This window comes from Talpa europaea (assembly GCF_964194135.1).
Source record: "Talpa europaea genome assembly, chromosome: 10".
Classification (NCBI taxonomy): domain Eukaryota; kingdom Metazoa; phylum Chordata; class Mammalia; order Eulipotyphla; family Talpidae; genus Talpa; species Talpa europaea.
In genome coordinates this window covers 39,792,424-39,816,066 of record NC_140077.1, presented here as the reverse complement: position 1 = coordinate 39,816,066, position 23,643 = coordinate 39,792,424, and the positions used below count along the sequence as shown (strand labels likewise).

Below are 23,643 nucleotides of genomic sequence, written 5' to 3'. Positions count from 1 at the left end.
CTACGGCTCCTCCTCACCGACCACCTCACCATTGTCGCTGCACTGGGCCTGTCGCCTCTGCTGCACCAGTTGTTTGTCCAGTTCTCTGAGCTGCTTCAGAAAGCCCCGGTTGGGTAGGACACAGCGGTTCTTGGCCACTTGTTGAATGGCGTCCACTAGGGTCATGTTCCTGTGGATCATCAGGTAGGCCAGGACCAGGGTAGCTGACCGGCTGCGGCCCATGACACAGTGAACCAGGATTTTATCTGAAATGGAGTGGGGAGAAGAGGCATCAAGCTATACTAGCCATCACTGCATTCTTCACCACAATGCACACTTGGGAGAAATAAAAAACTAACTTTCCTTAAACTACCCTCGATGAAGCAGTAAAAATTTTATCAAATTTCACTACCTCGGGCCTCCCCGGTGGTGCAGCGGTTGAGCGCTGGGCTGTGAAGCTGCCCGCAGCCTCTGCAGCACCGGTTCGATCCCCGGCTACCGGCGAGGGTCCCACATGGCGCGCAGACCTCTCCTGCCGCCCGCTGCTCCCCTCAGTGGTGTATTTCGTCACTCTGCCTGTTCTGCTCTCCACTCTGGCTCTGGTGAATTCTCTCACCCTCCCGCACTTCTGACTGTATCCAGTACTTGTATAAATAAATAAATAAATCTTAAAAAAAATGTTTTAAAAAAAAAATTCACTACCTCGTTACACTCCTTAAAATTCTGTGTGATGAAATGGGAGGTACATACATAGCAGTTTGGTTGCACACCAAAGTGCAACATTTATCTCAAGGAAAAGCACGTGGGAGATTGAGTGGCAGGTTGAGTTAGCCACTCTTTCACAAGACACCATTTTTACTTAAAAGGAGGTAATTTAGGGCCTCCCCGGTGGCACAGCAGTTGAGCACTGGGTTGCGAAGCTGCCCACAGCCTCTGCAGCGCTGGTTCAATCCCCAGCCGCCGGCGAGGGTCCCACTTGGTGCGCAGACCTCTCCTGCAGCGCCTGCTGCTCCCCTCAGCAGTGTATTTCATCACTCTGCCTGTTCTGCTCCCTTCTCTGGCTCTGGTGAATTCTCATACCCTCCCGTGCCTCTGACTGTACCCAGTGCTTGTATAAATAAATAAATCTTTTTAAAAAATTGGTAATTTAAATTTGGATATTTAGCAGCCTTTTTCTCAAAGTGATCAAAATGAGCTTTTTTTATCATAGGAAACACTGATATTTGTTGCCAGTGATAAAATGCAAGCTTTCAAGCAAAAATTTGAAAAAAAAAAAAAGAGAATTTTGGAAAACTTGTAGCTATAACCATGAGGCAGACAGTTTCCTAATACTTTTAAGATTTTTCTGTTACAATCTGTAGTGATATTGAGAAGTGTATTTTTTGGATAACATACAAATTGGACTTAGCAAACCAATGTTTTACATTGACTAATGAAGGATATTACAAAATTATGCATGGGCAAAAAATGTATTCAAAGTGTAAGACAGCTATGTCCTTAGGGACACACTACAATGGCAAGGAAAACAAAAGCAAATATAACCAAATGGGACTACATTAAACTGAAAAGCTCCTGTAAAGAGAAACACACTATCATTAATACAAAAAGCTGTAATGGAAGAAAATATTTGTACATCATGCATCCAACAAAGGGGCTAATATCCCAAATCTACAAAGGACTCCTACAACTCAATGGTAAGAAAACAAATAACCCAATTTAAAAAAATGGGCAGAAGAGCTAAATACTTCTCCAAAGAAGACATACAGATGGCCAGCAGGCACATGAAAAAGTGTTTCTCATCAGGGAAATGCAAGTCAAAACCACAAATAGGAAACCACCTCACACCTGTGAGTATGGCCTAAATCAAAAAGTCCAGAAACAAGTGTTGACAGGGGTGTGGAGAAAAAAGGAGTCTTTGTACACTGTTTGGAATTAAGACTAGTCCAGCCTCTATAGAAAACGGTATGGAGGTTTCTCAAAACATTAAAAGTAGATCTTGATCTACTTTTAATCAAAACATTAAAAGTAGATCTACTTGATCTACTTGATCTACCCCTATGTTCATCGCAACACTATTTACAATAGCCAAGCTGTGGAAACCACATAAGTGCCCAAGAACAGGTGAGTGGAAAAGGATGTGGTATATGTACAAAATGGAATACTACTCAACTATAAAAAAGATGAAATCTTTTTAGTCATTTCCAACAACATGAATGGAACTGGAGCAGATGATGGCAAATGAAATAAGTCAGAAGGAGAAAGACAAATACCAGATGATTTAATTCATATGTGAAATATAAAGAAACAAAACAAAAAAAAAAAAAAGAGAAGTGTACTGATATTGACAAGTGTTTTTTTGAATATTGTACAATGAAAAATGTCAACATTAGAAAGACCTGTATGACTTATCAAACCAAGGTTTTCCAAACGACTGATGTGGGATATCACAAAATTATGCATGGGCAACAAAAAGGGAAGGGGCCAAATGGACTATGGTGGAGGATTATTGGGGTGTTTGTGGTGGATGTGATGTGATAACATACTTTTTGTAAAGGTGCGATATACCCCTAAGTCATAAATAGTGTTGTAAACCAACTAACCTCAATCAACAATTTAAAAACTGTGGGGAAGACAGGTCAATGTTTGAGACAGGTCAATGGCTTTTCATGTGATAAATTAATAGATAATGTATGAAGTTTATTGATTGATAAGGCTTCAAATTCTACATTGTAACTGGCCTTTGAGATGTTATCGCTTGTTGAATTTTTGGTGTAGTAGCAAAGGAGAATACCCACAATTATCTGAAAAAGTAAAACTTCTCTCCCAAATACATATCTGAGTGAGGGTGGATTTTCTTTATATTCTTTAACCAAAACATGAAACATCACAACAGAGCTGATATGAGAATTTCAACTGAATCCATTTGGTGGAGCTCTAGAGCTCGTCATGCATCGATGATCTCATTTCATCCCTGACACCACCTAACAGTTTCATCGTCATCATTCCAGCACTCCGAATGGGGAAATAGGTTCAGAGAGGTGCCAGCGGTCACCCTGAAAGCTGACGCCATCACTAGAAAGAGTCCAGAGCAACATGTTATTGTATGCTATACAGTGGCCGCTGGTCATTGTGTTCTGGAGAAAGAGAAAGTAATGAGATTGTCCTCTCTGGCCACCCCCACCCCTGGCATCCTGTGGCTGTACTCCCCAACAGATTGCTCTGTGGGGTTGAGCTAGCTGGGACAACTTGAGCCTTGTGATCCATGGCTGTCCTTATTCCTGAGTCTTAGGTCTGAGGCCTGGAAGGATGACCAAGAAGACACTCAAGGACATTTCTAGGTTTGTGGAGTATCAGCAGGATATGAGAACAGTTTAGCAAAGAACACTTGTGAATGAATGCCCCTCCCACCCCACCCTCTCACCTTCCCCTGGTCTCCTGGGGACCAGGCCCAGGAAAGTGGTTATGGTCAACAGCCATAGCAGCATGAGAAATGCAAGAGGCCTGGACCACTGGCATTTTCTCTCCCACCACACCCTGGCTGGAGAGGCCTGCACACCCTGCACATGAGTCCAGGGGTATGGACTTGACTCATGGTCTCTCCAAACGCAATTCCTGGCACAGAGTCACTCCGGAAAAAATGATTAATTCTATCACAATTCATTTTCAAAAATCTTTGCAAGCTAACCAGCTGACCAGACAGCCCTCACATCCCACCCTCGTGTTACTGAGCTACAAGTGTGGCCGCACTGCCTTTATCTTGCGACTTTCGCCAGAAAGGAGGGTGAGGACCAGTGCCCCTGCTTCTTTATTGCTGTATTGGGTTTGGGGGAGACTGGTTTGGGGGTGATTGGCCCCAGGCATACACCAGGCATGACTGTCCATGCCTGGAGTGGAATGTCTACCTCTGGCATTCTAATCCCCACAGACTGTTCCAGGGGTTGCCTGGCCCTTTGCCAACTCTGCTGATAACTAAAGCGTTTCTTCCTTTCCTGGCAAAAAGGGTAATTCTGTCTGTCATGACTAAATACTTGAAATAGACGAAAGCTGTAGTTCATTAAGTCCATTGGGAGCCTGAAGTCTGTTAAGTGGGAGGAGGGGAGAGAGGTGGAGTGGAGCAGGGGTAGAGGAGGAGGGGATGGTGGGAGAGGAGGGGTTGAGGTGGTGCTCACCTCCAACTGGCGCTTCTTGAGCTGAATTTTGTTTTCACCAGAGCTGTTTTAAGCTGTCAGCCATGTGAGAAGGTAGGTATCCCTAGGGCAAGAGGCTTGTCCCAAGACCCTGAGGGGACTATTCCCTCTTGGCTCTAAGGCTCTACTCTGCACAATCCTTTGGGGCCCAAATTGGGGTGGTGAGAAACTGCTACCAGGAGAATCCAGAACAGAAGGCACTGAAGGTGGCACTTGAACTGTTCCCAGCATAGAAACCAGGAGGCTCTCTGTAAGTAAGATACCAAGCAGGATTAGGGCTCTGAATGAAGGTAGCATTGCCAGGGCTGGCATTTTCTAGCTCAGTGCCTTTCAAACCTTTTAGTGTGTGACCTCTGAAAACAGAACTTAAAGTTCACAATTAACATGTATATAGCCTCACCCTGCCCTAACTCTTCCAAGGGTGTCAATCCTCAAAAGAACTCAACGAGGTAGATCAAATTATTATCTCCATTTTACAGAAGAGGGAGCTGGAGCGCAGAGAAGAGACTTGTCAAGTCTCACAGCCAGGATGTGGCAGATACAAGCCCAGGCAACCCAATGGCCGTTGACTTTCTTAAATATGGTGTGGTGTCACAAGTGTGCATGTATGAGATCAATGTTTCACCAGATAATGTGTACTTTTATTTCATGCAGTGTATGCTGATATTTTCAATTTTTTTCTAACCTGTTTTTTTTTTAATGCTGGTTGCACCCAATAACTTGATTGTAAGTCTCACTGATAAGTCCTAATTTTTGTTTGAAAATGATGATTTAAATTAAATATTTCCCCTTTGACTTTTACCAAGAGGTGGATTCCCACAATCTTATGATTGCATGATGTCACTGGTCACCAGAAGGTAGGCGTCTGTCACTCAAGACAGACATACAAGGCAGACCTATTACCTACCTCCATCTCCCCAACTTTGCCCTCCCCATCAGGTATACATAGTCCTTTTTTAATTTGGGGGGGATGCCTTGTTCCTGTCTCTTACTCACTACCTTGCAAACTGCCTGCCCAGCAGCATAGCATCCAAAGACACACATTTCTCCGGGAAGTTGTAGGCGTGTGGAAATCCTCAGAAAAAGGGTAAGTGTTGTGTCTTGAACAGCCTGGGGGCAGGTCTGTATGTATTGCTGTGAGGCAGAAGATCCTTAAAACACCCTGAAAATTTGGTATGGTTAAAGCTTAGACACAATGGAGAATCATCTTCCTGCTCAAAAGCAGAAAAGCAGACTTACTTATTCAAACCTAACTTATTTATAATAGATTTTAAGATGGCTTCAAAAGAAGGCTATGGACTGTTTGTGTAAGAAAAGGAGGAAAGAAGAAAGTTGGCCTGATGATACTAATATCTGATCTTTATAGTCTCCTGGTATCTGCCCCGGGGTTTCTTAGAAGGTTTCATTAAATGAAAACCATACTAATTCACGTCTGAGGATGTCAACCCAGGAGCAGTTTAGTAAGTCCAAATGGGATCCCATGGCACTATTTTGCCAGTATTTTTTTTTTTCTGATGAAGACTGACAAGTTCAGTTGTTTCAGATCCTATAACCAGCTGGCATACCTTACCTTCCATGATATTTGGTGACCTTTTATATGGCAAAGTCACCAGATGCTCAAAATAAGGGCATTGAACTCTTTGAGTGACAGCAGGAATTCCTGCTGGCCTCTAATTACCTCTGTGACCCTGGACACATCACTTGACTTCTCTGGACCTCTGTTTCCCCAGTGCTTAGGGCAGGACACTGGACTAGATTACCTCTAAGATTTTTTAAGAGTGACTGATTGCCTGGGGAGTACTCCCAGAAGGGTCAGGCCGGGGCAAGGTGGGGGTAAATGTGAACCCCACAGGACTGATTATAGCCCATGAGTACTCTCTCCACCACCACCAGGAATGTTTTCAACAAGAAGGAATGGCACTGGCTGGGAGGGGCAGCAGTAGGAAACTGTGCACTTGGCTGAAACCAGCCAGGGAAGAACAGGACAGAGAAGCGACAGGAAAAAGAGATGCCTTGCTTTTTCGTCCACACTGTCCATCAACACCTCTTACATCAAGAGTATAATAAGAAACTTGCGAACGAGCCTGGCTCTAAAGAGCTCCTGTCATATGTCCCTGGTTTTCTAATGCATGACTAGACACAGCCAGGCCACCTACCGCATGTGGCATGCAGGCTGAGCACACCCACCTCCAAGGTATGGCGTCGAGGACAAGGCTGTGACAGAGCTAACAGGCATTTTATTTTGTTACTCTGACTACTTAGAGTACAGGTTACAAACAGGCAGCCCTTGATTCTTTTGTTGTTGTTGTTGTTGTTGTTGTTTGGCTTTTGCAGCATTTTAAGAAATTGTCAGTTTGTTGCCAACACTTAAGCGATTTTACAGTAAAATCCAGATTGGAGACTTTTCCTGAAAAGTCGGGTTTATTACATTTGCACTGTTTCTCACAAGACAAATTTTGGCTGGGACTAAGTAGCAGCTGCCCCTGGAGAGGGGATGTAGGCCTGTCTGCTTGGCCACAAGCACCCCCTACCTGCATCCCACAGCCTTATACAGCCAACTTCGCTAGTTAATTTTTCTGCATGGTCCTGAATGGTTGACTTTTGATTTGTGCCTCAGACTTGAGGAAATCTTTAGCTATGCAAGTGCAAAGGGCACCGAGAAGGGGGCCCAACCACTCACCTGGCAATGAGCTCATGTCCCCCTTCCCAGCCAACTGGCTTAGTCCCACACCCCACTCATGCTTCTATACACACCCACCCACCCCCCACAACCGTGTCTGACCTGTGTATGTGCTTTTCCCTTTCTTTCTCTGACCCGTTCTTTGCTAAGTGCTTCCAACCACCCAGTCTAGCAGTCACAATCCACACTATCCTGACATCTCACTGATGTTCTGTCATCTGTTCAGGCCTGAACAGATGACTCGGCGCCCCATTCTTTCCTAATTCAGCAGTGGGGGCAGACTCTAAAATGGTGTGCCAGCAACAGAAAACCAGCTGTCGTGTGAGTATATCGCAGGAGTTCAAAGTTGGAATGTCTTTTTTTTTCCCCTTTCGGGATTGGAAACTTTATTATGATGATGTGCACGTGCTGGTGTGGTTACAGGCTTCACGGTACACGACCTCTCTTTATCAAATACATCTGAGAGCCTGCTGTGCACCAGGTTCTATGCTAAGTGCTTTATGTGGGTTACTGCTGATCCTCATTATAACCTTTCAAGGTAAAAATTTTCATCGCCAGTTGGAGAAACCAAGACTCAGAGAAATCACATCGTTAGCAAGTTGTGGGGCATGAATATGCACCCAGCCCTGTCTTCTCCCAAATCTGCCAGACTGCTTCCATTAAGGGTGGAGGGGTGGGGGGTCAAAGATATGGTAAAGGCAAGTGAGCACATTAAACAGAAACTGAAGGACTGGGTTGTTATAGCTTTTTGTTTTTTCATGTCAAATATGTTTTCAGTTAACTTCAAATACTCTCAGGCAACTTTTACCTCATGGTGATGAGTCAAGAGTCCAGTTGCTTTTTGATCCTGCCTGGAAACCCAGAATGTGCATAACACAAAAGATGGCCCATAAATAGACTCATAAAAGGACAACTTTGAAATAAGGCATCCCCAAATGCATAAACTTCTCTGTGAATTGTTTTTCATTGCGACTTTGCTTTCTGAGCCAAAATAGTGGCAAGTTGTCAACGCCTGTGACTGGCTAAGGAACCAGGGGCACCTTGGGATGACCATCAAGGTCTGGGGCTTTCTAGCAGATGTAACCTAGTCTCAGTTGGAGGTTGCAATTTCTTGAAGCAGCCTAGTGGATCAGTCAGTGAGGGAGCCTTATGACCCCAACCTCTTGTGGCAAGCAAATCTTAGTAACCCGATATTCTAAATTGTGATACAGCCTTATAAAGGGGTGTGACACATGGGGCTGAAGTCAGAGCAGGTTAATAGGGCAGCAAAGTCCCTCTGGCCTCTAAGGAATGCCACTGAAATACACCCTGAAGCAAAAACTGCATATTTTTTGCCCCTAATGCATACCTGAACTTGTACCCTTCTCTCCAAAACAGCCCTGTAGACTTTATCTGGATTAGGGCAGTTAAAACTGCATTTTGAGCACAAGGACTAGCACTGTGATTTAAAAGATGGATAACCTAGCCTTAAGAAACCTGAACAAAACGCACATTCTCAAATACAGTTTGCCACCTGTGAGGATCAGCTGTCAGCTTTCTCTAGGAGTCCTCACTCCGCAAAGGTGGGGCGGGAATGTGAAGGGGTAAGAGTAAGGCTGTGACTTGGTTTGGCAGGAGAATTTGAAATCTCCGCAGATTCCCACCCAAGTCTGCTCCCTGAGGTTTTCTGGCATCGAAGCCCTTGCTGTTAGTCGGGTTTGAGCCTCGGCACCACTAGTGTTTCACCCAAGCCCCAACCATTCCAAGGATGGCAGATGGTCTTTAGGGAAGTGGGATTCAGGCCAAAGTCCTCTCCTCTGAACCCTCCGGATCCACCGAGCACAATCACGGCCGGAACTCTACCAGCTGCACGCTCGGTGGGGCTCTCGGCCTCCTGGGGCTCAGACGTGTGCAGTCTAACCACACACTACGCCCAACTTCGGCAGTGCAGGTTCTGAGGGAACACATACCCGGCTCTCAAGCCAAAGCTGGGGCTCGGGCTGGGGGCGGGGCCACGTCTAGGTGGGGCCAGCTTGGGGGCGGGACCAGTTTTGGGCGTGGCCACGTCTGGGGCGGGGCCAGTTTGGGGACGTGGCCACAGTTTGGGCGGGGCCACGTCTGGGTGGGGCCAGTTTGGGGGCGGGGCCACAGTTTGGGCGGGGCCACGTCTGGGGCGGGACCAGTTTGGGCGGGACCACGTCTGGGGCGGGGCCAGCTTGGGGGCGGGGCCACGGCTGGAAGCGGTCGCAGCTGACCGCAACGCTCTTACTGTGGTCGCAGCGGAGCGCAGAGTCGATGAAAGCGGCCGCCGAGTAGAAGAAGACACTGAGGTCGAACGTGGGCAGGTCGTCGGCCTCCACGCCGTGGTACTCAATGGCCAAGTCTCGGTAGTAGTCGGGGCCCGTGTCCACGTTCCAGCGGCCGTGGGCCGCGTTCAGCACGTGAGTGAAGCGCGCCTTCTGCAGACTGTAGCGGTCCAGCGCGGTGGCCCTGGGCGCGAGGGAGAGGGGCTGGTGGGCTGCGCGGCCACGCGGGGGGCGCCCACGGGTTTTTGCTCTCGATTTCGGTGCCCAGAATATGGACTAGTCATCGAAATGACTTCCCTAGTCCAAAGGCCTGCTCTGTGTGTGTGTGTGTGTGTGCGCGTGATTGCCTATTTATATTTTTCTTTTCTTTTCTTTTATATATTTTTTACATCATTTTTCATTTTTGCACAATGTGTGCATTTTCATCTTGGTTATATTGGAAACAACCCAAATGCCCACAAATAGATGACTGGATCAAGAAGATGTGGTACATATACACAATGGAATATTACTCAGCAATCAAAAAAGATAAACACATGCAATTTACAGCAACATGGATGGAGCTGGAGGGGATCATGCTCAGCAAAGGCCTGTTTTTACTGACCCCTTGGTCAGCTGTTGAAGGAAGGGGCTGGAGGGTGGGGTAGGCGAGCTATTCCTTTGTTTGTTCATTCGTTGTTACAATATTCACCAAATATAGAAGAGCTTCGTGCCAAATACTATGGTGGTCGCTGGAGTGGGGGCCACACCTCCCAAATCCCCCAAAGGCCGCCAAAATAATCTGTCAGATGAAACTCAGTGTGAGAGAAGGGGCTGCCTTCACAGAACCCCAGGGTGCTCCTTGAAGCTGGGCTCTTCTGTGAACCCTCCACATGTTTATAGGGTTTGGAGGTCAGGGCTCTAATGAATGGTTTGGGATGGGTCTTTCAAGCCGAAGATTTGATTGGAATTGAGCAAAATTCTTGATGTTCAGGGATTGTTGAATACAGTGCAGAACCTTTTTTTGAATAAGTGGGCCATTGTGTAGTTGGGCCAAGCATTGTTCTGAAAAAGAGAACTATTTGATCAATCTGTTTGAATTGACTTCAGGGAGGTTCCTTAAGTCAACAATGAAGTTATTTACTGGGTTATAGTCTTATCTTTCTAAGAAAAAGTTTTCAGGAACAAAGAGAAAAGTCATGTTGAAGTCAGTGGCCTGGAACTAGGACCAGAGTTATTTCTGCCTAGCAGGAAAGGGGGAGAGACCATGGGAGAGAGGCCTTTGAGCCTGCCTTACTTCAAGTGTCCGCTGTTGGTGGTAGAGGAGAAGAGGGAGGCAAGGACACACCAAGCCAAGGAAATAGCACAACCTAAGGGATGGAGGCTGGAGATAATAAAGGCCTTTCAGGAAGGGTTCTTTATTTCCTAGAATCAGTCATTTATCCCCAAATAGAGAGTCAGAATTTGTTATGTGCCAGCACTGTCTTGGGTGCTGATGATCTAGCAGTGAATCAGTTAGTCAAGATCACTCAGGAAGCTTAGATTCTAATGGGGAGAGCAAATAGGCAGCAACTGAATAAACAGGATAATTTCAGGTGCAAGGGGTTAAGTCTCAGCACTGTGAAGCTGTCCACAGCCACTGTAGCATGAGTTTGATCCCCGGCCAGGGAGCTAGCTCACATGGTGCAGCAGACCTCTCCTGTCTCACCCGCTGCTCCCCTCAGCAGTGTATTTCAGTCAGTCTGCCTGTTCTGCTCCCCACTTTGCCTCTGGTGTATCCTTTCACTTCCCAAACCTCTGGCCTGTACCTCAGATCTTGTATGCATAAATAAATTAAAAAAAAACAAACAAGATAATTTCAAAGAGCCGTAAGAGTTGTACAGAACCACCATGGAGTTCTGCTTTAGGTAAAGTGTTCAGAAGAGGCCTCTGTAGGAAGTGTTATTTAAGCTCAAACTGAGGGATAAGGTGGAGCTAGGCAGAGCAAGAGTTGGAGGAAAAGTGTTTAGTTCAGGCAGAGGGATAGCAAATGTTGGAACAGAAGGGGAACCCATGTGGCTGTCGTGGCAATGGGAATTGGGTTTAACAGGAAGTGAGAAGGCATAGGCTGGATCATGGTGGACCTTGCAGGCCTTAGAGAAGAACTTGGATATTATTCTAAGTATGGGGGAATGCCATTTGCCACAGAGAATTTTATTTATTTTGCCACAGAGGATTTTAAGCAAGGGGTGAGCATTGTTTACTTTTTTTGAAGATCATTCTGGCTGGTGTGTGGAGATGAACTGGGGGGGAGGCAGACAATAGAAGCAGGGAGCTCTGCTGAAGGTTGTTGCAGTTGAATAGCCAAGTGAGGAAGGTGCTTGGACTAGAGTGAGATGGCACAGGACTTGCTGATAAACTAGGAATGAAGGCATGAAGAAGGGGGCTGGTTTGTCCAGAACAGAGGATGTGAAGGGAGAGCCAAAAAAGGTTTGAGGAGGGAGTGAGGGATTTGATGATGAAAATGCTTGAATGCCAGAATCTGTATTTTGGGGTGGAGAGCTTTTGAGTAGTGTTTGAGGAAGAGTAACTCAAATGGGTTTTAAGACAACATCTCCCTCAGTGGTGCAAAGGTCAATTGCACAGTTCAGCAAAGAGGTGACAGGGTCTGGAACTCCAACTATTAAGAGGCCAAAAGTGGTGCTATGTTGCAGCTGAGGGCTTATCTCAAGGTCACGAGTGAAAGGATGTAGACAGACTGACCCCATTGGATGCCAGTGTGTATCAACACCTTGCACTGAAAAGACCCCTGCACCTGGAGCACCAGGCCATGGCTGTTCAGTCAAGGCCCCCTTGTCTGTTACTGGCTTCCCGGAGGGCCCAGAAACAGCTGATCACAGGCATTGAGCTGTTAGAAACATTTGCAAAAGCCCTCTGGAGCTGAGATGGGGAGATAGGAGCCCTGCTGCAGCCTTTGGTGCTGCCATCCTGACTGTTGAACATACTCTGCTTTCAATTTTTCCTCAGAAAGATCTGCTTCTCATTTTCCTTCTTGTCCCAAAGTATGTATACAACAAACATTATGCTTTTGGGACATAGGTCTGTGCTCAATTAAAGCCTCCACTAATGCAGTCCATCTTGCTGAGTAGCAATCAACCTCACTTTGAGGTTGAGCTCAGTGGAAAAATTAAAATTAACTGTCCTTGACAGGAAGTTCCTACCCACCATAAAGACTGTTCTCTCTGGGTTCAGCAGCTGGGTTTCAACATAATCAAATGACAATTTGAATAAATAACAATTTGCACTTTGCTGCTTTTGGAGTCAGGGATTAGGGTAGATATGCAACAAGACTCATGCATGGCGTGACACCTCTCCTCCTGCTCCATCCCCCCCACAGAGCTGACTTTGGCTGTGTCCAAGGGAGTGAAAAGGACTCCTGGGGAAGATTGGACCTGGTGGGCGTCTGAGGCCCACTGTGGGGTGCTGGAGTGCTGTGGCTACCTGGGGGGGAAGGGGACGTGGTAGCCTCATTACACCCCTCTCAGGGCATGTCCCCCTTGCTTGGTTTACTCAGAGTCCAGTAGAGGACTGGGAAGAGTATCCATGGCGGAATGGGGATTGGCAGATCAAGAGTGACTTTTGGTATTCTTAGTGGACAGGACTTTTGATGGAGGCAGGGTTCTGGTGGGCCCAGGGGCCTAGGGCATCAGTTATTGGAGGATGCTGTCTAGCTTTGTGTTGACAAAACAACACAAACAAACAAAACAAACAAAAATTTTGGCATCTCAGGTCACCTGCTCAGATGTATAATGTGAGAAAGAGGCTAAGAAATCTGTCTCTGCTGAAGAAGAAAAGTTCAAAAGAAAAACAGATTTAGGAATTTACTTCTAGATTCTAGATAATGAGGGAGCTTTTGTTTCTGGTTATTTAAGAAAAATCCTAGATGTTAGCAATCTGTTCATTTTAAAAATAGTATGTCCTCTAATTACAAAAATAATACATGCTCAATGCAGAATATGGACAGTTCTCTCTCTGTCTCTGTCTCTGTCTCTGTCTCTTTCTCTCTCACACACACACACGCACACACATAAAACCTGTGTATCTACCCCCTAGAGATAGACTATTTTTTGATATGGGAACTCAAGTTGTCTTTTTTTATGTATGAATTTGTGTATTTTTACCCCACTAAGCCCCTGTTTTTGCAATATTTGTGTTTCTTCTCCTGTCTCACATTATCTCTCTTTCTGTCTCTGTTTCTCTCTCTCCTCTTCCCTCCCTACCAAAAGGGTCAGTGCTGTGTATTACAATAAATACTAAAAATGAGCAACTTTGCTGTATTTCTTTGGGCATGTCTGTGTCTAAAGAAGATTTTTTAAAGTGGAATTTCTGGGTTGAGAGGAGCATTTTTAACACATTTAATGTTTGTTACTAAATTGTCCTCTAGAAAGCCTGCTCAAATACACATTCCAATTTTCATTCTTTGTTGATTTCATAGACAAGTCAAAAAGTGTCTTGTTTTCCTTAATTTGTTTTAGCAATGAAGTTGGACACTTTCTCACACATTTATTGGAATCGTGTTGTTTACTATTGAAGAACATTGTCGTATCCCTTTTTTAACCCAGTTCTTGTCCACTCTTCTGCCTTCCTGTGAACCTCTGGCCCAGCTCTGGATTCTGACTCCAGACTAGTGGTCCAAAGATATGTACAGATAGCTCTTCTCTCATGGCCTAGTTCCTCAGTCAGACATCCTGTCTTCCTTCCTCCTATCTTACCTCCCCTACCCCCTTCAGCCCCTCCCAAGTTCCTCCAGGGAGCTTGCTGCAGCCCCCACCCTTGAGGAATGGCAAATAAGAGTATTCTCTGTGAGGCAGACTCCTTGGGCAGCTCTTGTAACATTCTGCTATGTCAGGCCTCTTGATCCCCTCCTGATTCCCAGTCACACCCTCAGCATCTGCCTGAAAGCCTGTTTTCCCAGGTGGTGCTCTTGCACAGAGGGGACGAGGGACGTGCATGCCCTCCACCAGCTTCCTTGTGACTGGAACCAGCTGCTCCCAGGTTGCCAGGGTTCTTCAGTGGCCATTGAAGAAAGCCCACTGATGAGAGAGTGGTATCTGTGGGGGCCTGAAAGATTCCCAATCCTCATTGGCATCCATGCTTGCCAAAGGCCAATAGCCTGACCCCTTATTTGTTCTGATGTGTATGACATTGTTGTGATCTCGTCATTTCACAGACATGACCCTGCTGGTGACATCCCTTGAGGGCTTAACAGTAACTACGCCTTGCAGGGGGATTTGAAAACAGCAGGCCCATTTCTAGCTTTCCATTTTAGTCAGGTCACCTGATGTGAAAGTGAAATTCACAGGCTTTCTAGCTTCTCACGTATTCTTGTTGCTTGCTGATGATGATGCTGTTCAGTTTTGAGACCTCTAGGAAAACACAGGACTGACAGGTATAGTTTATAAGCTTAAACTGCTGCATGAACTAAAGCAACTGAGCCTCTGGGTCCCCCACTTTTCATTATTTTTTAAGTAGAACCAATTATACTGGCAGTACTTTGCTTACATGATTCTTATAAAGTTGAATGATGTCATTTTTAAGTTTCTTTGAAAAGTCAAAAGATAAATTTGGGGGGAACAAGCCATAGAAAGATTTAGGCCAAAATGCTACCAGTATTTATCCCTGGGTGAAGAGGTGATGAGTAATGGGAAGTTTAATTTTATTTTTTTTTGATCTGTGTTTAATAAATATTGGTGATAAACATATCATATACTCACTTCATATGTAAATGTATGCCATGATTTTACTGATGTTATTTCCTTGGCTCATGTCAGAAGAGACTGACTATTGCAAAGATAGTGGCCTTGGCATTTTTTTTAAAGATTTATTTATTTGTTTATACGAGAACCGGGGTACAGGCCAGATGCATGGGAGGGTGAGAGGACTCAACCAGAGACAGAGCAGGGAGCAGAACAGGCAGATCCACTGAAATACACTGCTGAAGGGAGCAGCAGGTGAGACAGGAGAGGTCTGCCAGGCCATGTGGGACCCTGTGGGACCCTCGCCAGCTGGCCAGGATCGAACCCGGCACTTCAGAGGCTGCAGACAGCTTCACAGCGCTCAACCGTCTTTGCCTCCAGGGGAGGCCCCGCCTTGGCATTTTTAAATCTGCTTAGAAATCTTTTCCTCACCTGCCCTGTTCCCCAGACTCTAGTCCTCCAAGGTGAAGTTAAGAGGGCCAAGAGAAGACACAGGAGGCCTGGTTTTGATATATCAATGATGGGACTAGGCACATGGCTAATGTGAAAGGAAATAGTTGATGTTGTTTGGGATGTTGCCTTCACTGAAAAGCTGCCTTCCAGTCTGAGAAGGCCTGGCCAGGTGAGAGCCTCCTGCCGCTTTGCCCAGTCACCCTGCCCATGAATGGTGGCCAGTTGTTCCTATGTCACTTTCCATACTGGGAGGTTTGGAGTCCAAGTTTTCTGGTTACCAGGTTACTGTTTCTTTCAGTAACATTCAGCAAGTTACAGAAATTGTCAACCTTGGTTTGTGTTTTCACTGCATCTTAAACAACCCATGGTCCACCCTGGAGAAGTGGGCCAAATTTTAGCTCTGCTTGGTGCCTTGAGGTGGAATTAGTTCCTTCTCATTTGAAGGAAGGGAGGGGCTGCAGCTGTCCAGGTGCACCAGTGAGTGCTCTCTCCCAAGCAGAACACTGTCTTAGCTGATTGATTTGCCTTTACCTCACTTTCCAGTCTCCTGGAGATGCCTCTAGCCTTTGAGACTGCTGGTCTGGTTGGGAGCAGAAATGCAGAAAGGACAGGACAGAGACACCCTGGAACTTGAGCTCTGGCTAAGTGAGGTTGACCACAAGTAATTGGGGGAGTCATATTTCATGGGGAGAGGCAGTTGACGCCAAAAGTTAAACCTTGGAGGCAACTGTAGTTTTTTTTTTAACATTTATTTATTTATGCACATAAGAACTGGGGTACAGGCCAGAGGTGTGGGGGATGAGAGGATTCACCATAGACAGAGTGGGGAACAGAACAGGCAGATTGACTGAAATACACTGCTGAGGGGAGCAGCGGGCGAGTCAGGAGATCTGCTGCGCCATGTGGGTAGCTCCCTGGCAGGGGATTAAACTCTTGCTGCAGTGGCTGCGGACTGCTTCGTAGGTTGCATCTGATCCCCTTGCGCCACCAGGGAGGCCTCAATGTAGTTTTAATAAAAGTAGGGTATCTGTGGCCATACCACCCTGAATGTGCCCAATCTCATCTAATGAAAGTAGGGAGCTGGTTTATTCAAGCAACAGAGCAGCTTCACAGCACCCTGCTGTTAGTTCACAGGGATACCCGTGTTGTGAGCTGAAGAGAGATTACCCAGTTATCCTCTTTCAGCCAAACCTTGCTATTGGAGGCTGTCCTGCCTGGGAATTTGCAATCACTTTGACAGTGCCCAGGATTTTTCCCCTCCTGCTGACTATGGGGAAAAAAGAAAAAGAAAAAAAGATTTTGCTAAGTAAATGAAAGATGGGAATGAGATTAAAGTGAGAATATTTAAATTACAGAAACTTAGTGCTTTCAAGCATACTCAAGCACTTCTGAAGCACCCATTTAGGGACTGCTGATTGATAAGAGGCGATGAATTATTCTTATCTCATCATTGACAGCCAGTCTTCGCTCTCTGGAGGGCAACACTTGGTTAACCTAATTTGAATCTAATTTGAATGACTTAAAAGTAATAAAACAAGTATGTACTTCAACCTAATAAAGCCTAATTTATTTAATAGAACATTTAAAAAAGAATTTTATTTTAGAGCTGGAAGGGATTTTTGAAATCATCCTTTTATTTTACAAAGAAAGAAACTGAGTCCCAGAACAGTAAAATGTTTTGCCAAGTGCCACACATAGTGGCCACCCACAATTGGGGCTTGAACTTTGTGCCCTGATTCCTGCTTGAGGGCTTTTGTGCTATTCTGTCCCACTTGTGGCAGATTCAGACCCCCTACCAAGTGTGGGAAATGAAAGAGGAGAAGGTGCCTATGCCTTGAGTTAGCAGCCTTCCCTGGGAGAACTTCCAAAAGGTGTCTAGTTGACCTGACCTGACCTCCTCCTCTCACCCAGCATCCTGAACACCAGCCATACCCCCTCCCTGTCTGGGGACTGCTCACCAGGCTGCTGTGGTTGGGCCACCTCTACTCGCACCTGGACTGGTAAGCAGTAAGGGCTGGAGTCAACAGTCACCCCATTTGGTGAATTCCCTTGGGATAAACTGAGATTGAGAAAATGCTTTAGAAATTTGAAACCTGGCCTCCCTGGTGGCGCAGTGGGTTGAGCACAGCGCTGTGAAGCTGTCCACAGCCTGTGCATGTGGGTTCGATTCCCGGCCAGCCAGGGAGAAACCCACATGGCGCGCAGACCTCTCCTGCCTCGCCCGCTGCCCCCCTCAGCAGTATCTTCAGTCTGTCTGCCTGTACTTCTCCCTGCTCTGTGGCTGGTGAATCTTCTCACCCTCCTGCACCTCTGACTGTACCACAGTTCTTGTATAAATAAATAAATCTTTAAAAAAATATATAAAAGAAATTTAAAAAAAGAAATTTGAAACCTACAGGCCCCAAGGACTTTGATGTGGCCCTGCCCTTTAGGTCTTAGGCCACCCAGGTCCCTGGAAAGCCAGGAGTGTCCATGGAGGAAGTTGGTCATAAGACCCTTTAGGCGGGACCTGCCTTTCAACCTGGCCTCAGGGTCATGGGAGAAATTTGACTGTGGTGTTTCCCCTAGATGCCCTTAGCACAGGAAAACCCTTTGTAATGACTGTTCTTTACTTTCCTGTCATGCTGTAAGTCGAATTTTCAAAACCTGCCAAATACAAAGCAGTTCATACTTATTGGGTGTGCCAGGCACTGCGCTAAATGGCATATCAGCTCACTGAATCAACGCCTTATAGGTAAAGAAATTAATGCTCAGAAAGCTTGAGTGACATTGGAACCAGCATATGACCGCAGACATTGTGGTTTTGCAGCAGATGCTCAGCCATTTTGCCTCTTTGCATAAAGAAGCCCTTGAGGAGAGAGAAAGAGGGGGAAAAAATGAGTTGCTTCTTGGTGGGGAGTCTAGTCCCCAACAAGTCCCAAGATTACCCAGTGGCTCTTCTCACTCTGGGTTCTGATTACCTCAACTTCCAGAGCCTTGGTAATTTCTCTTTGAAAAATCTTAGTTGCTCCTGGGGCAAGAGAAAACTCAATCTAAATGCAAACATCAAATTAAAACAGAGGCTTTGTGCATGTGGAGTCAGCCCTGATCTTTTCACTGCGTTGGGCAATACCTGCAAAGACTAAGAAACACAGGCAGCCTTTCCTGCTCACAGCCAGGGTATAACCTGTGTGTGGTTGCATTGGCAGTAGAATGAATTGCTCTGTCAATAAGCATCTGTGAGTCTTGTTAACCTTCCTAACTGAGTGTCGAAGAGGGATCCTGATCAGAGGTGGGACAAGCAGCATGCCACACTGACTTCAGCCCTCACTACCTGCTGGACACACAGGTGACACACTGACCATGGAGCTTGCCTAGACTGTGTGTGTGTTTGTTTTGGAACTTGGTTAGACAGAGCTGTACTGAATTGGAGGTGCAGTGGCATTTTCTTGGTTGAAGGAAGCAAGATTGTGGTTAAAGATGTTCAGGACGCAGGCATATCTTACTGCATCAAACCCTAATGCCTGGCTCTTGGTTAAGTAAAACATGTCTGTTTTATTTAAATTCTCTTAATCACTTCCTGAATAAGGTCCCCTGGCCAGCATTCAGCCTTCCACAAGCTAGACCTAACCTGCCTTCTCAGGCTTCTTTCTCACTAAATAGCAATAATAACAGTAACATTTGCATTTGTCTGTCACTTTGTAGTTTACAAAATGCTTTCACATTTCTTGTCTCTTTGACTGTCTCAGTAACCATTTTTAGAAATGAGGACTTAGAACCTGAAAGGCAAAAGGACCTATCCTAAGCATCCAAATCTGGAATGGATTGTGACTGAGGTAGATGGTGTATTATCCTTTACACTATTGTCCCCCCTCACCCCAGGGCTAGCTTACCCTTTCTTCTCCCAGACCTTCTGAAAGTACACTTTCTTCATTCCCTGTCTTCAAATAAATCAAGATGTTTGTTCCTACTTCCGTGCTTTTTCTCATCCTCCTCTCTCTGTCGGGAATCCTACCCATTCTCCGAAGTCAAGCTTGGAATTCATCACTTCTGTGCTGCTTTCTCCATCCATTAATAATACCAAGCACTTACTGAACATTTACTGTGTGCCAGCTAATACTCTAACACTTTGCTTGTTTTCATGCATTCAGTCTTCACCCTATGAAGATAACCCCTATTGCTGTTGCCATAGAAGAAGATCAATAAAATACCTTGTTCAGGAGCATGCAGTTGATAAAGGCAACGCCCACACTCCTTCCACCCCATACCTCTTTCTCTCTGTCCCCTGTTACTTGTCTACACATCTCTTCTCAACTGTGAAACCGTTTCCTTATCTGACTAGTCACATTTTCTTGGTCTGGATTTGAGCATAAATTCTACCACTTATTAGTGGTGTGACCTTGGGTGCTTAATTTCTCGGAGTCTCAGTTTCTGTTTGTATCCCCCACTGCTCCTGATAAGGCACCAGTAAATACTGGCTGACTTGACAGCCCAATGCAGGAACTCTCTAAGCCTTGGTTTGCACATATACAAAATGGGAGTAATAACAGCATGTCATTCACAGGACTGTTGAGATGTTTAAATGATGCCTCGCACCGGGCATGGCACGCTAAGAATCCATTACAGCTTGGCTATTGTTACCACTAAATGCTGTGGGAAAGATAATATAGTGTATAGTAGACAGAGAGAAAAGATGATCTCGCCATTGGAATTGGGGAAAACTGGCTCCAGGGTCAAGTGTCTTGAATGGACTTTGAAGAATGCAGGGTGAAGGGAAGGGCATTTTAAGCAAAGGGAACAGTATAGGTGAAAACAGAGTGACAGTGTTAAGTCTTTAAATCTTAATCTCCTTTTTTAGAGGTTCCTATTTAAGGAAATAATCCTAAATATGAAAACAAAATTATGCATAAAAATGCCCATTGCAGCATTATTAATAAAAGTGAGAATATGGAAATAACTAATATGCTCAAAAAATAGGGAAATGTTTAAAGAAGAGATCTTCTATCTATCTGATACATTATTATATATAACATACATATGTACACTGTGCATATGAACATTATAATGAGTATTACGGTAATATCAGCATTATTATAACATATAATTAAATGTATGAGAAGTGTATAATAAGGGAAGAGTTTATGATTGGTGCACTGTTGCAAAGAAAGATGAGATAAAATGAATCACCAATATGGTTACAATTATATATAGATAAATTTAATGACAAAAATAACATATTCAATATAAAAAGTTTAGGGGAAAGCATACTAAAATACTGGTAAAAGTGGCTTTGGAGTACTGGGCTTTGGTAATTGTTTTGGAAGAGGGTAAGGAGTGGTGAAAAATGGGGGTGAGGGGAACAGCACGAGGGACTATGGATGCTTTGGTGGTGGGAGAACTACAGTGGCCAGACCTGAGGGGAGAAATCATATATTGTCAAAAAGTTAAAGATGTAAATTTTTTAAAAATAATAAGAAAATAAATGAAAGTTTTCTTCTTTGCACTATTAATCACTCTTATTGTTATAGCTAACCTTCACTGAATTCTGACTATGTATCAGCACTGCCCTAAATTTGATATATATTACCTAAAGTCATGCAACCCTATGGAGAAGTTTTCTTGCTCACCTATTATCAACAAGAAAACTGACATCTATATTTATACAATGAGCATGTATTATTTTTCTAACAGGAAAACCATATATTTACTATATTCATTTAATATTTTATCATTCAAATGTAAGAGATTCAGGTTCCCCGCTCCCTTTTTTTCTGGTATTTCAAACATTGTTAAAATAAACATTGCTCTATCAGTACTTACATATGTTGTAGTTATGTATTGGTACTCTTATTTCTGTAAATTACATTTCTTAAAGTAAATTACATTTTGATATTTTGGGTCAAAGTATATGTGCTTCTTTTCTATTTTGAACTAATTTTAGATTTGGAGAAAAGTTGCAAAAGCCCTAATTTGGCAAGAAAGAAAAATACTGATGTCATAGCTTAGATGAACCTTGAAGACATCATGCTAAGTCAAAAAAGTCTGTAATGAATGACCAGTTATGGGAAATGTCTTGAAGAGTTAAATCCCTAGAAACAGAGAGCAGACTGGTCGCCTATGACTGGGGAAGGTGAGGAATAGGGAGTGATTACTTAATGGGTTTGGGGTTTCCTTTGAGATGAGTGATGAAAATGCTTTGAAATTAGATAGTGGTGATGGTTACACAACTCTCTGAATATAATGAAACCACTGAATTGTATACTTCAAATGGGTGAATTTTAAGGAATGTGAATTATATCTTAATAAAGATGTTATTAGAAAAAAAGAAAACAGCAGAGAGTCCCTAGATACCCTCCCCCATCTAGATTCCCCTTGTGTTTATAACTGGGAAATGACTGGTTGAGACATGGTACAGCTATACTATGGAATATTGAAATTATGGACAGTTTGATTCCCTTTTTTTGCTAAAAATTATTTAAATGAAATGAAAATCTTTTATATGTGTGTATGCTGTCTTACATTTGCAGTAGCATACAGAAAGCAGTAGAAATATGCAAGTAAACTGAACACTTGATTACTCAGTGGTGTAGCAGTAAGAAAAGGATAGAAGTAAAAGAGGACAGGGGGACATGATTGTTTTTATTGCCCTGGATTTAGTTTAATTTAATATAAAAGGGCATGTGATCTTTATAACTTTTTCCATTTAATATATATATATATATATATATATATATATATATATATATATATATATATAAAGACAAGCATTGCTACCCCTGGATATCCCATGACTAGACAGCTATCTCTAGGTATTAAGCAGCAAGATGTTTATTAAAATCACACTGCTGGGGGCCTGCACCATCTGCTTCTTGGAGAGATGTAATGTGAGTTGGAATCCTGGGGGCTGAAAGGAGTAGCTGCAGCACTAGTAAAGATGAAAGCTTCTGAGTTGGGCAGAGTTGCATTTGAATCCAACTGAGCTGTGCACTTTAGGCAAGTTATTTAACTACTCTGTGCCTCAGTTGTCAGTTTTAAAACAGGACTCATTATATGACTTCTTTCACTAGGTTATGATGAGAATAAAATGAAATCAAACATGCAAGATGCTAGACATACTACTTGTCGATTAGGCATTCATAAATACAGGGATGATTATTGTAGGAAGAGTATTTAGAGTAGACAGTTCCTAGTTGAGGAGTGGGAAATGGTGACTATGAAAGTTTAGAGAAGGGGACAGCAACGTGATCTTTGTTAGGCCAACCATGCTTCACCACGCCATGTTCCTGTGCCATAATCTGAGAACCGACTTCATTCTTGTTGTGTTCTACCCAGCTAAAATAAAAGACTACATTCCCCAGACTCCCTTGTAGCCAGAGTCTGGGGCCGTCTGGATGGGACTTCTCTATAGAAAGATGCTTTTTTGGTCTTTCTTTCCTTCTACCATCTTGCCAAATGGATCCTGTAGATAAATGGCAGCAGCCCTGTTGGTAATCTCAGACCATGCACCAACTTTGCAGAAGAAATCCACACCCTAAGGATGGTGATGGCAGAAGCATAGGATTCTGAGTCCTGATGTCCCCGAGTCTCCATGCCAGTACCAACTTGCATTCCTCTGGACTTCTTTTAAATGAGAGAGAAGGAAATCTCTATCTTGTTTAGGCTCCCTGAGTTTTCTGTAATAGGAAAAGCAACACAGCCCTAACAGAGTTCTCACAGAACAACTAACCTATAAGCAAAAACTCATGGTGAGGTGATAGCAAGGGGTATGACCTGGGTAGGGGCTGGCTGCCTTCTTCTGGGTAAGGCCAGAGGTTTGGCCTGGGTACTTACTCATCGCCAATGTACAGTTTGGGCCAGACCTCGTTGACATGGGTGTACTGAGGACTGCCCTTCCAGAAGAGCCGCTCCAGCGCGAAGGCTCCAGGGGTACAGTAGTCATCTGCCTCCCCCTCCTCCTCTGCCTTTGGCAGCAGACTCTTGGCAGACGGGTAGGCATCCTTGAGGCTTGTCTTTGGTTCTCCAGATGTCATTTTGGAGCCAAGGGGTTTTCTTTCCTTTCTGAAACTGGTCATGAGAGAAGGTCAGGACTGGGGTTAGCAGGGGACAGAGGTAGGGAATGGACTTTACAGAGAGAGATGGGAGTAAGCTGATCTTGAAATTTGGCAGGCATGTCCTGCTGGGCTTCTGCTTCCTCTTCCCAGGCCACAGAGGTAAGCAAGGAAGCCATGATGGCAGTTAAACAATACTTCCCCAACATTCCAGTCTCCTCCAGAGCAAGAGTGCTGGGGACACAGGGGATCCTCTGAAGTGGGCCAGGGCAGATTTGCCCCAGACCCAAGGTGGCTTTGGACCTAAGAAGCCTCCAG

General features: G+C 44.6%; 1 protein-coding gene across 1 annotated transcript; it reads right to left on the bottom strand.

Annotated features, from left to right (window-relative positions):
- On the bottom strand, positions 1 to 23,322 carry DUSP29 (dual specificity phosphatase 29; the record flags this gene model as incomplete). Its single annotated transcript, XM_084245441.1, has 3 exons — positions 23,108 to 23,322; positions 9,095 to 9,315; positions 1 to 245 (listed from the first exon to the last, which is right to left on the bottom strand). Exons 1-3 carry the CDS (start codon positions 23,305 to 23,307, stop codon positions 1 to 3), a joined length of 666 nt encoding a protein of 221 aa, XP_084101567.1. The 5' UTR covers positions 23,308 to 23,322.
- Between the last annotated feature and the right edge of the window lie 321 nt (positions 23,323 to 23,643).